This window comes from Puntigrus tetrazona, chromosome 9, assembly GCF_018831695.1.
Source record: "Puntigrus tetrazona isolate hp1 chromosome 9, ASM1883169v1, whole genome shotgun sequence".
Taxonomy (NCBI): Eukaryota; Metazoa; Chordata; class Actinopteri; order Cypriniformes; family Cyprinidae; genus Puntigrus; species Puntigrus tetrazona.
The window spans coordinates 1,227,197-1,240,838 of record NC_056707.1 but is presented as its reverse complement, the minus strand read 5'-3'; the positions used below and the strand labels follow the sequence as shown (position 1 = coordinate 1,240,838).

Below are 13,642 nucleotides of genomic sequence, written 5' to 3'. Positions count from 1 at the left end.
TTTTTTTGTATTTTAAGTGTTATTATTATTGTCTTTTCAATATGCATTTCAGTCTGATGGAGATCATGGCATACCAATATGTATTACTCTTATTTGTCTGGATAAGGAACAAGTGTTTATTGGCAGACACCATGGGCCAGGCAGGATTGGGTAGTGGAGAAGGGTGCAATTGCAAAACTATTTTTCATCTAATGAATATTGAGAATAGTGAGTTACTTACTATAAAGAATATAAATGTATATAAATGTGCTGAAATTTAATTTCCTAATAGTAAGAAATAAACCAGGGAGGTTTCTATTTCTAGTATTACTGTTACATTCTAATTTAATTTTGCAATGGGTCTCTTTATTAAAGCATTAAGTACACAGTTTTGTACGTGTTTAAAAATGTTTTCTTTCAAATCGAAATTTGTTCCTGTTTGAATTCACCTCATAGCTGGTTGGCTGGTTGGTTCTTCATAACACAGAAAGTTTAATATAACCTACACACAGGTGTGAGATATGAGGGTCTGTGGTTTAGCCATTGGAGAAAGCACAACGGTCAACATGGATCACATGTAACTCAATAACCGATCACATCACAGCCTTGATATCACCGAATCTCAGTCAGAGTTGTCCTATAGTTGATTGACTGCATATTTTTATTGCTAAAGTGCTTCACTAATCGAAACTTTTAATACTGAGTAGACAGCCACTATTAATCTTCAGTCGCAAAAAAAATAAATAAAAATAAAATAAATACATATATATACACACACACACACACACACACACACACACACACACACACACACACACACACACACACTCCACTATGCTGGGCCTTAGGTAGATTTCTTGGAGATGTTCTTGAAGACTTCTTGATGATTACAGCAATGCAATCTCCTGGTCTTGGTAAATGCATTTCCAACACAACATAAGGTTAATACTTGATTCGGGAGGACAGCTTCTTTCTTTTTTTTTAAATTAATATCTATTAACGATTTATCTATTGCACTCTGTTTATGTGGATAACTGAATTTGTAAATCAGATGATAAAATGGTAATTTTGTTTGGGAAAAACATTAAGTAATAATGAACATGTATGAGTATGGTGGGTTCAATTTCCTTGATTTCTCTTCTTTCAAGAACACTTTCAAAAACAATTGGACTAGGTAGTTTTTGTGTAATCCAAACTCAATCTGGACTTTTATCCACAATTACTTCTTTTCAGTGGTCTTTAGATGGTCTGCCTTTCCTATTGAGCTGTAATATCTGATCTGAATACAATCTAAATTTCATAAACAGGAATTACTTGCATGAAAATTAATCTTTAAGCACACTTTCTCTGCACTGGTACTTAATTTGGAACAATCAAGACATTCTATATAAGAGAAAATCATTTTTTTTTTCAGTGATTGGTACCTCAAAGAATTCTCCATTGTCATTATATATATATATATATATATATATATATATATATATATATATACACATATACATACATATATATATATATATATATACATATATATATATATATATATATATATATATATATATATATATTTATTTATTTATTTTTTGGCATATTTTATTTAAATTTTATTTGACTTAGCTTTGAACACTGCGCATTTCGGAGCAGTGTTGTGAAAAATCTTGAAGTCAGCCATCCCTATCTAAAACCAGCAAGATATAAAACAAGTTATCATCAGAAAGCATAAGCTATTCTGCTACTTCAAGGTTTGTTTCTGCATTGCACAAATGCTTGCTCTGAAATAATAATCACAGTGCCAATACACTAGGCATCAAATGAAAAACAGCATTTATTAAAAAGTCATTTTATTTTATAATATTTTATTTCTTTTGCCTTTTTCACAGAATAGCTAAAAATAAATGATCAATAATCATTGATTATAAGAACAGTACTACTACAGTCTCATTTTAGCAAGCAAAGGCTCTGTTCTGTTGTCATAATCTTTTCAGATTTCTCCTCACTGCTCTGTTTTATGTTGGCTCCTATGCAACACTCGTTCTTATGTGTCTGAATCCTTATTGGTCCTTCTATCTGCTGACTGTCCAGACAACTGTTTGGCTCCTTGTGCAATATCCTCAGCTCACAAAAGTACTCCTTCACCGTGCTCTCCTGAATGGTTGAAAGTATCGAAGACTTGGAACGTTGTGACAAAAACTTTAAGAGAATAGGCAGAGAAAGTGAGTAACAGAAAGCAGTTCATTATTCTTTGCCTCTCTTATTCTTTCTTTACCCTTTTTAGGTCCTCTGGCAGTTCAGCATCAGGGAAGATTATTCTGCATCCTCTATAGCCAAACCACACAACCAGAAAGATCAGGACAACAGCAACTAACACCACCAGAAAACTGACCAGGAGCACAACTGCTATAAGCCACGGTTCAACTTCATCTGAGCAGACGTAACAACACAGGATGTTAAAATCAAGGGTTACATTCAGTAAATGTGTACAACACTGCAAACATCATTTTGTAAACATGCAGCTGGTTTGCTTACTGCTTTGGGTGTTGGTTAAACATGTGACGTTGCTGGTCTGACTTGTATTGTTTGAATACAGAATCTCTACTTCAAAGCAGTACTTTACAAGTGGCTCCAGTCTTGGTAACATAACTCTGTTTTGTTCTCTTATTAGTTCTTCCTGTTGAGAATAAAAAAAACAAAGACATGTTAAGCAGGAAATGTCCTGATGCTTATGTAACCAAAACAAATTTCTTGTTTGCTTCTGATAGGAGATCAGCAGGAGCTTTATGCAGTGGGTTTCCATGGCCGTGTAGTTCACCAAGAACAGTGTCATGTGTTAGCTGGAGTGGAGTAGAGTCTGGAATCATGAATAGTAGTCTGTTGAACAATTCTGGGTTTGGCAGATGCTAGAAGAACCTTACCCGCCTAAATGCATTGAGTAGTTTGGGCAGGGAGGGATAATATTATGGGCCTGATTTTCAGGAGTTAGGCTCAGCCCCTTATTTAAGTGAAAGGAAATCTTAATGCTTCAGATTTAGGAAGGCCCTTTCATATTCCAGTGGACAAGGCAAGGTCCATAAGATATGCTTGGATGAGTTTGGGGTGGAAGTTCTTGACTGGGCCACACAATCCCTTTCAAACTTATTTGGGTTCAACTGGACCAGAGATTGTAAGACAGGCCTTCTTGTCCAACACTTATCCAACTGTATGACCTCAGAAATGCTCTATCGGATAAACAGGTAAACATTTCCACAGAAAAACTCCACAGTCTTGTGGACGCTGCTATAGCTGCAAAGCGGGGACCACCTCCATGTTAAAGTCTATGCATTTAAAATGCAATGTCATTAAAGTGCCTGTTGGTTTAATAGTCAGACGTCCCAATAAAGTCCCAATAACAACCTTCAAGTCTAGGGCAAAGTGATTGTCTATGCAGATGACAAATATTTCATTTAATGAAAAAACTATTTGAGTGGCATTTTTGTAGCATGTTGCTTCATTACTGTTTGCTTATAACTAGAATAGTTGCAAAAATATATATTTTTACAAAATTTTGTAAACATTTTACAAATTATATTTGATTTCTCTACACATAAAATGTGTTTTCATAACTTTGTAAAATTATTTATAAACCATTGATGGGCTGTTTTAACGACATACTTCTTACATTTCTTGTTCTAGAAGAAAACTCTGTTAAATGTAGAATTTTTGTTTTAAAGACATGAAGATAAGTAATCAGAACTATCCTTTTAACACTATCCCAGTTAGAGATGTTTTCAGAGGCAAATTTTATTTTAGTTCCCAGAATATTCTCCTAAAATGTAGACTAACATTCTCTAAAAACATTCTAAAATTGTTATTTTATAACATTATTACAACATTATCCCATAACATTTTAATGAAGATTTAAGTTAGAAGCTTCCCATTGGACATCTCAACTCAATTGTTGCTCAATGTCAAATTCTGGTTAAAAGTAACAAACAACTTTTGTTTGATGAAACCAGCTTCATTAAAAAGCTCCAAAAACAGCATTACCAGCTTCACTTATTATACAACTGACTTTATTTCTGTCATACATGTTCAAAACGTCTTATTGAGATCAGCAGGCAATTTGACTCTCAACCTCACAATGTTTTCTCTAGCTGCTGTAACTATGCTTGTTACAGCAAAAACAGCAAGAGAACATGTCATAAAATGATACCGGTTGCTTGCTGATAGATATGTTCACATAGCAGTCTGAATATCTAATTTCACCCAGTCTCATCTATGACATTAGTTGCATGTTACTTAAAAATCTTAAATAAAAATCTTCTTTTTAAATTTTTAACATGGTGTGTTGTGGAGCCCCAAAGGTTAGTTTTGCTTTGAAGCCCAAAAACTTTAAGATGTCAATGCATTCATTACCTTTTTAGTCTCTCCATTTTTCCAGAAACGGATGAGGTAGGAAATATTATCAAAGACTTCCCTCAAGTTCTTTTTTTTTAGAAGAGGATCAGTGATATCAATTTCTGTTTGTCCTTTTCTGCTTCTCAGTTGTACACGAGGAGCGCTAATTTTAGCTGCAGAAACAAAACACATATTATTAAACAGAATTAAATACAAAACTGATTTAACTCGGCATCTCATTAGAGACTTTATCGCCTGCTTTCACAGTCATCAATATATCAGGGCCTTTGTTTTGTCTCAAGATAAAATACTTAAATGTCCTATTTCATAATCCTTTCTTAATCTAAACCCAGTCTGTAAAACCAGGCCTTTGACCTGAAGTGGGTCAGAAAAGGTAAAAAGAGTTGAAAGAATATGATGAATTATTAGTGCTTACGGATGTTGCAAAGATACCAGATGTCTGTTTTCAGATTTAGAAGATAAAAGATTACGAATATTGTGATTTTCAGGCTTATTTGTAAACTGGAATATTTTTCTTAACATATTGTATGTGTAGGTATTGGAAATTGGCAGATAATGGCATTTGACTGTGGCAGTATAAACTTACTTCTAAGTTGTGAAAAATATTCTCTATTTCTAAAGCTCATATACAACATATGAACATTTTCTCCTTCATCCTGAAAAAGTACCATCAATTTGAGAAGGCTCAAATGTAGAATTACATGATATTAGTGTACTGACTGAGACTTTTTTGAGATATATATATAATGTATTTATCTGATTCAAAATCTCCAAAGCATTTTTCAGCACAAAATTCCTAATTTACTGATAGATTTACAGAGCTGGGAGAGAGGACTCTGGCACTGGCATAGCCTTTGCACAAACCCATAAAATACTGGTCTCAGATGTCATATCATCCAGGATGCTCTTTTGCCAAATAGTGAGAGCCCTGGTCTTTACTGCCCAATAACAATGCTTAAAAATAAGTCCAAGACCTCAGCAATCAGTAGGTTTTTGTAAATGGGAGAACTTAGGGAGAAAAGCAGTTTCTAGCTTTCAGTGTTTAATTTGATTCTGTTAAGCACATGTAAAAAATTAAAAAAAACTTTTTAACTCATCAATTTCATAAAGGTTGAATCTTTGATTAACATTGGGTTGAAACACCAACAGTAATTTCACTTTGGCAAAATACTTTCAAGTTGGAGAGTAACTGGGCTATTATGAGATAACAATATATTATGATATTTAGAATTACTAATATTAGGCATCAGTTTGAACGTTAATAAAAAATAATCAATTCTAGTCTAGGATTTTTGAACATGAATAAAATGCGTAATCTCTGTCTTTTGGATGTTGAAGTCTCCAAATATCTACCAAATATTTAGATTCTAGATTAAATTGTAAATTGTTTGTGTTGAAGTAACTGCAGGAGGTGGCTTTGAGGAGAGTCCAAGTAACAGTAAAATCAGCACCTGTTATAAAGCCTGGTAAACCTGAAATATCCAGTTGGCCCTCAGTCTACATTGATGAACTATACTAAGGTGATACAAACATTAGTCATCAGTCTTTGAAACAATTAAAGGTGAAATAATACATTGAAGTGAGGCACTCCAGGAAAAAACAAACAAACCAAAAATAATTAACATAGAACTCCTTAGAGCTTTTTGGGGCTTTCGTTGGTTTTAAAGGCATTTTCTTGTATCAAAATTTAGGCCAAGTAGGTAGAAGTTAAGTAAAAGTTCATAGCACTGGCATACAAAGTAAAAACGAGGAATGACAACTAATTGGAGGAGCTCGATAAAACATGTCTACTCCATGCGCACCTCAATAGCGCCCTCCCTGTATGTTATTATGTTATAAACATTTTATAATAATAATGTTATACATATTAAATGATGTTATACATATTTATTACATTATGACTTGCTACAACCATTTAATGAACATTAGTCCAGTGGTAATTGATTTAGCTTTAGGTCCACTAAAACATTTTAATTGTGTTCTAGAATGGCTAGCCAAATTTTTGTGGAATGACTCACTTAATAATACTGCCAAAAAAGGCACAATAAGCATAAATAGACAAATTAGATGACTCACTTATTTGATCCACCGATAAATGTTTAGTTTCCACCCAATCAGATGTTTCTCCATGAAGCTCAGCCTGAACACGAAGTTGGTAGGTTCCAAAAATAGAAATGTTGTCAGTGAAATCACAGCTTAGTGATGAGCTGCTTAGACACACTGGCTCATATATGTTATTCCATCCACTACAGGGAAAAAAAAAATATTAATAAAAAAATATATAACCTTTCACCTAGGTCAACACAGCGTTATACAAAGACTGCTTCTACACCCTTCTGTACACCACTGCTTTTGTACATGATTAAAATGTTTTCGTACAAAGACAGTTATCTTTTAAAAGACCTGACAAGAAATTCTGGTATTTAAAAATGCTTAGTATTAAATTAAATACTGTCAAGCTGCTGCTGCTACTACTACAAATACTAGACTAAGCTACATTTGTTAAAACCTTCTTTAGCAAACAATGATCACCCTTGACCTGGCTCTTAAACTGTAACTTGCCTAATTTCAGCAGTGTAGTTGAAGAGTTTATTCTTGGTGCTTTGTGGTGGATCCCATTCTAAAACGAATCCCATGTCCAAAGATATCACTCTCACATTCTCGGGGGTTGGAACCTTTTCTGACAACACTCAAACACACAAACATATAGATGATTAAACAGATGGCAGACACAACACTTTACTGCAGTACACACTACCACTTACAAAAAAATTAACCAAATCAAAACTATATTACCTAAATGGGAAACAATTGAAAAAACAATTAATTAAAATTTAACCTGCTTTTACTACACTGTAAAACCATATCTGGTGAGAGTCTGCTGAGAGGTTTGTGTTTGTAGCTCTGTGTAGCTTCGCTCTTCTGTTTATCACCCTCTGTTTATCCTTGAAGTGACCAGTGTAACTTAATTCCCCGCATTTTATCAACCTAGCATCTATCAAACCCATATCTATCAAACTAATTTGACTAGTTTTACTGTTGATTGTTTGCTTTTAATCATTTCTATTTCATGCATATTGTTGTTGTTTTTTTTTCTGGTCCATTTCATTTATCCTTCACGCTTGTTACAGGGTCATCAGACAAAAGCGGTAAGTAAATCTTCCTTTACTCATGGTGAGTAAATGACTTCTCCTTGCATTGTCACCTGCACCACTTGTTTATCTCTCTCTGTCGGAGACCAAGGATTCACATGTAATAAATGTATAGTACAATATACTCTGGTCCCCTCCGTGCTTACCCGTGTGATGAGATACATAGCAGACTGCAGGCTCTCAATGGCTGGATTGAAGTTTAAATCTAGATTAAAGACACATCTTTTTAACCTAGCCTACACATAACACACTAATACACTTTTATTATTCAAATCCGTTAAAAGATAAAATCTGTGTTGTTAAAAGCGCTATATAAATAAAAATATAGCTTTTTTTTATTGATTTATTGACTGAAAACCTATATATAAGCAGAATTGTGTTTGTAATTTCTTTTATTCATACTTTTGTTTTATTCTATTTTTATTAGCGTGTTTTGTGATGTTCAGATTGATCTGTTTATCTGAATATGTAGTTTGTCACCGTTCTGATTCAACATTTTTTACTTTAGCAGAAAATTGGATTATACTGAAAACTCCAGATCTTATACTGTAGTATTAAAGTGCTGCTATTAAAGTAAATCTTATTTAGAGATTAGGCTCTAAATAAATTCAGTGATTAAGGTCAAACAATGAGGACATCAAAATATAACTAACACCAACTGATCACCTTTTCTCTTAGCTTGTTTAACTTACTTGCAGCAGCTAAACAATATCTAATGTTAAAGAGTCAAGGGTACAGAGCCCAACTAAAGCAAACACTGTAATTGTAATTTTCTCCTTCAGAGATGTTTGTTAACATCATGTATCTTCTCTGTTTTGAGGGCCTGAAAATGCACGCTTTTGAACACCATGCCTGTGTGGTAACAGCAAAAACATGATATTGTGAAAAAGGTGACATTGTGTGCATGCATATTACATTTTTGTGCAGTGTTTCTTGATCCCCAGCTACTAGCCTGGCATAGTACATTAGTATATTGTTTTGGGTTTATTTCTTCTTTTGTTTAAGTTTTACTTAATGTTTTTGTGCTATTTTATTAATTGTGTATTATTTGTAAGCATCTTATTTTACATTAGTATCTGTTGAATTCAATTAATAATATTGCTTGCAACCTGTTGACACAATATTTATTTATTTTTTTTTTTTTTTGCGCATTTCAACATAATCTTAACAGAACAAAATATGCATATTTTCTTAATAAAATATTCCTATAAAACACATCAGTCCAAAAATATGCCTAAAACATACTTCAGTCCAAAACGAGATAATAATAATAAAAAGTAGTTGCTCTACAGTTTCTACATCATTATTGCAGAATTGAAAAAAAGAAAAAAGAAATACAATTAATCTCAGAAATTCCTTAGCAGGACAAATATCATACAAAATTTTAAAGTGCACTGCTTTTTATTTTGATGGAGTAGGACATAACAAATACTTGCATCTCAATTCATTAACTGATTTCCTATTTATATGCTGAAAATGTTTTTCCTTCTTATTGGAACAGGATAGCTTTCCTGCGCGAGGCAATTTATGATAAGCTTATTATAACACTTCATGTCAACAAAATCTGTTTTGCCTATAGACCCAAACCTTGGGAATGATAGTGGAATATTAAGGAATGGTAAAGGAATACTTCTAATAACTCTCAAATAAACGTTTTCTTCCCTGTTAACATGTTTTTGTCTGAATCATCCAATAACACAGAAACAGGAAGTTCAGCGAACATTTACTGTCATACAGACAGGTTTTCCCCTGACGTAGCCTAGTGCTTAATACCTCAACTAAAGTATAAGTAACAACGCAGTGTTAAAAAATACGAACACACGAACTAGCAGCCTAAACGTTTTGTTTTTTTCCACTTATAATACCGAGGATTCGTGTATAGCCCCCTAAAGCATACTATGAAAGAAACTCACCTGCTGTGACGATATAAAGCAGTAAGACCACAGACAGACGGGATAAAGTGCTCATCATTCTTTTGTTTTCAAATTATGATTAGCTGTATAAAGTTTACAGACAGTATGATCTTACTGAAAGTTTTTGCTTTAATAGCAAACGACGTACGGCATACGTCGTTTGTTTCCTTGTGTGTCAGTATGCTTAGAGGAAAAGCGAAAGGGAACCTAAAACACACGCAGATGTACAACAGCAGTAGTGTACGTTTACAAGAAACTGGAGGAGGTGCCAAGCTGGTAAAGAGGCCAATAGTGTGCAGATGCAGACGCGCGGAAGTGCAGGAGGAATTAATGCAAATCTGTAAATAGCTTTGTCATGCGTAGATTAGCTTCAAAACTGTACAGGATTTACGCAAGGACAATGACATTCAATTGTGGTGCTTATCCATCAATCCCCGTTTTTATTCATTTTAAGTGGAATTTGGTAAAACACTAATCAAACAACTGATAATGCATGTTGGTAAAATGTCAGGTAAACATTATTAGAACTATGCTGAGAGACGAGAGAAGAGTATGTTTTGGATCGGTTGTAGGGGATATTGTTAAGGAAACAGAATAATATTCTTATGGCCCCTGAAGGAATACATTTTTTTTTTCCAAAAGGAGAAAGGGGGAGAAAACTGCTTTCATTAGGAAACAGCCTATATATTTAAGTGTACATTTGAAATCTCTTTAAAAGTACATGCGATTTCAATGTTGTTTTACTGGTCAGAACAGAGAAAAATGACTTACCTATAATATGTGTTGCCAAATGCTATCAATGGATCTTTTTTTTACGTTTCCGTGTTTCTCAGCAGTGGAAGTCTTCATTGGTTAATTTGAAGAGCAGAGAACCACAAAAAGGTCTATTGAAAGTAGCTAAAACTGGACACTAAACGTCCCTAACCTTTTGAAAAATAATAAATAAATAATAATAATAAAAGAAAGTCTCAAAAGGGATGGGCAAATCACTAAATCTAGCTACAAAACAGGTAAACTGGCAACACTGCCTATAAGAAAGCAAATTACTGTTCAAGAGTAATTTGTAACACCACAAGTTGGGAGCAACTGTGGAGCCTTCAAAAGTAGGGAAATGTTCAGGTCTTTCCAACATGCCAAAAAAATGTTATTGCATTGTTTTTATTACATAAATTGATTTGTTTGTTCACAGGAGCACAGGGGGAGCTCTTACAAAATCTCAAAAAATGGCCAGATATCGTATAGCATGCACTTTACTTGAAATATATTGTAGGCGATTTTAATATCCATGTTGATAATGAAGAAGATGCATTAGGATTAGTTTTCTTAGACATTCTGAACTCCATTGGGGTTAGACAACACGTGTCATGACCTACTCATTGTCGAAATCATATTCTAGATTTAATACTGTCACATGGAATTGATGTTAATGGTTTTGAAATGCTGCAGGAAAGTGATGATATTTCAGATCACTATCTAGTTTTGTGTGAACTCTGTATAGCTAAACCTGTAAACTCTGCACCTTATTACAAGTATGGTAGAACCATTAGTTAAAAAAAATGCTTTCTAAGTAATCTCCCTGACTTATCTCAATTCCTTAGCACATCCTATTGAGCAAAAGCAGCACAAAACCTTGATGATGTAACAAAAACTATGCACTCTCCTTTTTCTAGCACTTTTAGATACAGTTGCTTCTTTATATTTAAGAAAGATGAAAGAAAACAATTTGACTCCATGGTATAATGAAAACACACGCACCCTAAAGAGAGCAACCTGGAAAATGTAGCGCTGGTAGAAGTATTTTGTATATTATGGCGGGAAAGTACCCTATCATAGAGAAAAGCATTAAAACTGCTAGATCTGATCATTTTTCGTCTCTTTTAGAAAAAAATCAAACACAGTCCACAGTATTTATTCAATACAGTGACCAAATTAACAAAAAATTAAGTATCAACAGGTGCTTACATTCCCCAAGAGTATAGCAGTAATGACTGAACTACATCCAAGATTGATACTATCAGAGATAAAATTGTAACTATGCAGCCGTCAACTACAGTTTCACATCAGTTAGTGAGCTATAGATCTCCTGAGGAAAAATTACACTCTTTCTCTATTACAGGAGAAGAAGAATTGTATAAACTTGTTAAATCATCTAAACCAGCAACAAGGTCTATGCTAGACCCTATTCCATCTAAACTATTAAAAGATTTGCTTCCAGAAGTCTTAGATCCTATTTTGACCATTATTAATTCATCATTGTCATTAGGATATGTTCCCTAAAACTTCAAACTGGCAGTAGTTAAACCTCTTATTAAGAAACCACATCATGACCCCAAAGACTTAAAAAAAAAGACTGTAAATTACAGACCAATCTCTAATCTCTATGTTTTGGGTTTATTTCTTCTTTTGTTTAAGTTTTACTTAATGTTTTTGTGCTATTTTATTAATTGTGTATTATTTGTAAGCATCTTATTTTACATTAGTATCTGTTGAATTTAATTCATAATATTGCTTGTAACCTGTTGACACAATATTTATTTATTATTTTTCTTTTTTTTTTTTGCGATTTCAACATAATCTTAATAGAACAAAATATGCATATTTTCTTAATAAAATATACCTATAAAACACGTCAGTCCAAAAATATGCCTAAAACATACTTCAGTCCAAAACGAGATAATAATAAAAAAGTAGTTGCTCTACAGTTTCTACATCATTATTGCAGAATTGAAAAAAAAGAAAAAAAGAAATACAATTAATCTTAGAAATTCCTTAGCAGGACAAATATCATACAAAATTTTAAAGTGCACTGCTTTTTATTTTGATGGAGAAGGACATAACAAATACTTGCATCTCAATTCATTAACTGATTTCCTATTTATATGCTGAAAATGTATTTCCTACTTATTGGAACAGGATAGCTTTCCTGAGCGAGGCAATTTATGATAAGCTTATTATAACACTTCATGTCAACAAAATCTGTTTTGCCTATAGATCCAAACCTTGGGAATGATAGTGGAATATTAAGGAATGGTAAAGGAATACTTCTAATAACTCTCAAATAAACGTTTTCTTCCCTTTTAACATGTTTTTGTCTGAATCATCCAATATGTCCCCTAAAACTTCAAACTGGCAGTAGTTAAGCCTCTCATTAAGAAACCACATCATGACCCCAAAGACTTAAAAAAAAAAAAAAGACTGTAAATTACAGACCAATCTCTAATCTCTAATTAGTAATGACCTGCTTCTATCATCTGATCATGGTTGTTAGTGCTATTAGATCTTAGCGCAGAATTCGATACTATCGATCACAACATTCTCTTGGATAGACTAGAAAACTAGAAGTGCCTTAGCATGGTTCAAATCATATCTATCTGACCACCATCAGTTTGTAGCAGTAAAGGAGGAGGTATCATATCGTTCACAAGTGAAATATGGAGTTCCTCAAGGCTCAGTACTAGCACTGTTACTTTTCACACTTTACATGTTACCTTTGGTAGATATTATCAGGAGACATGGTGTTAGCTTTCACTGTTATGCTGATGATACTTAGCTGTAATTGAGAAACTAACAGAATGCATAAACCAAATTGAGAAACTAATAGAATGCATTGTCAATATAAAAAATTGGATGACGAATAACTTCTTAATGCTAAATTTCGAGAAAAATAATTATTGGACCTAAAAACACCACATGTAATAATCTAGAACACAGTCTAACACAATGGCTGCTTTGTTAATCCTTCTTCATCAGTTAGGAACCTAGGTGTGCTGTTTGACAGCAATCTTTTCTTCATCTATAAAACTGTTTTTCCATCTTAAAAATATATCCAAATTACGACCTATGCTTTCAACGTCTAATGCAGAAATGTTAATTCATGCATTTATGACCTCTAGGTTAGATTCTTGTAATGCTTTATTGGGTGGTTGTTCGGCATGCTTAATGAACAAACTTGTGTCCAAATGTCCAAACAAATGTCCAAAACACAGCAGCTAGAGTCCTTAACAGAACTAGGAAGTATGATCATATTAGCCCGGTTCTGTCAACACTGCATTGGCTCCCTATCAAAGATCAGATTTGATAATTTGATAATACCTAGAATATCAAAATCGACTGCGGGCGGCAGATCCTTTTCCTATCTAGCACCTAAACTCTGGAACAAACTCCCTAACACTGTTCAGGAAGCAGACACACTCTGTCAGTTTA

At 33.6% G+C, this 13,642-nt stretch overlaps 1 protein-coding gene across 2 annotated transcripts; it reads right to left on the bottom strand.

The window, feature by feature from the left end:
* Window positions 1-1,815: 1,815 nt before the first annotated feature.
* LOC122351657 (interleukin-10 receptor subunit beta-like) lies at window positions 1,816-9,666 on the bottom strand. Of its 2 annotated transcripts, none has more exons than XM_043248881.1 (7): window positions 9,440-9,666; window positions 6,937-7,054; window positions 6,451-6,620; window positions 4,372-4,526; window positions 2,506-2,647; window positions 2,246-2,400; window positions 1,816-2,169 (listed from the first exon to the last, which is right to left on the bottom strand). In XM_043248881.1, the coding sequence occupies exons 1-7, from the start codon at window positions 9,495-9,497 to the stop codon at window positions 1,918-1,920; spliced, it is 1,050 nt and encodes a 349-aa protein (XP_043104816.1). In that variant the 5' UTR covers window positions 9,498-9,666; the 3' UTR covers window positions 1,816-1,917. The 2 variants fall into 2 exon arrangements, with proteins under 2 accessions (XP_043104816.1, XP_043104815.1); XM_043248880.1 differs by having other exon boundaries at window positions 6,937-7,063; window positions 9,440-9,665.
* Between the last annotated feature and the right edge of the window lie 3,976 nt (window positions 9,667-13,642).

Coding starts and splice junctions, on each gene's coding strand:
- LOC122351657 (XM_043248880.1), bottom strand. CDS start 9,497: ATGATGAGCACTTTATCCCGTCTGTCTGTGGTCTTACTGCTTTATATC. Junction 2,648..4,371: donor AAAATGGAGAGACTAAAAAG/GTAATGAATGCA, acceptor TATTCTCAACAG/GAAGAACTAATAAGAGAACA. Junction 2,401..2,505: donor TTTAACCAACACCCAAAGCA/GTAAGCAAACCA, acceptor ACGTCTGCTCAG/ATGAAGTTGAACCGTGGCTT.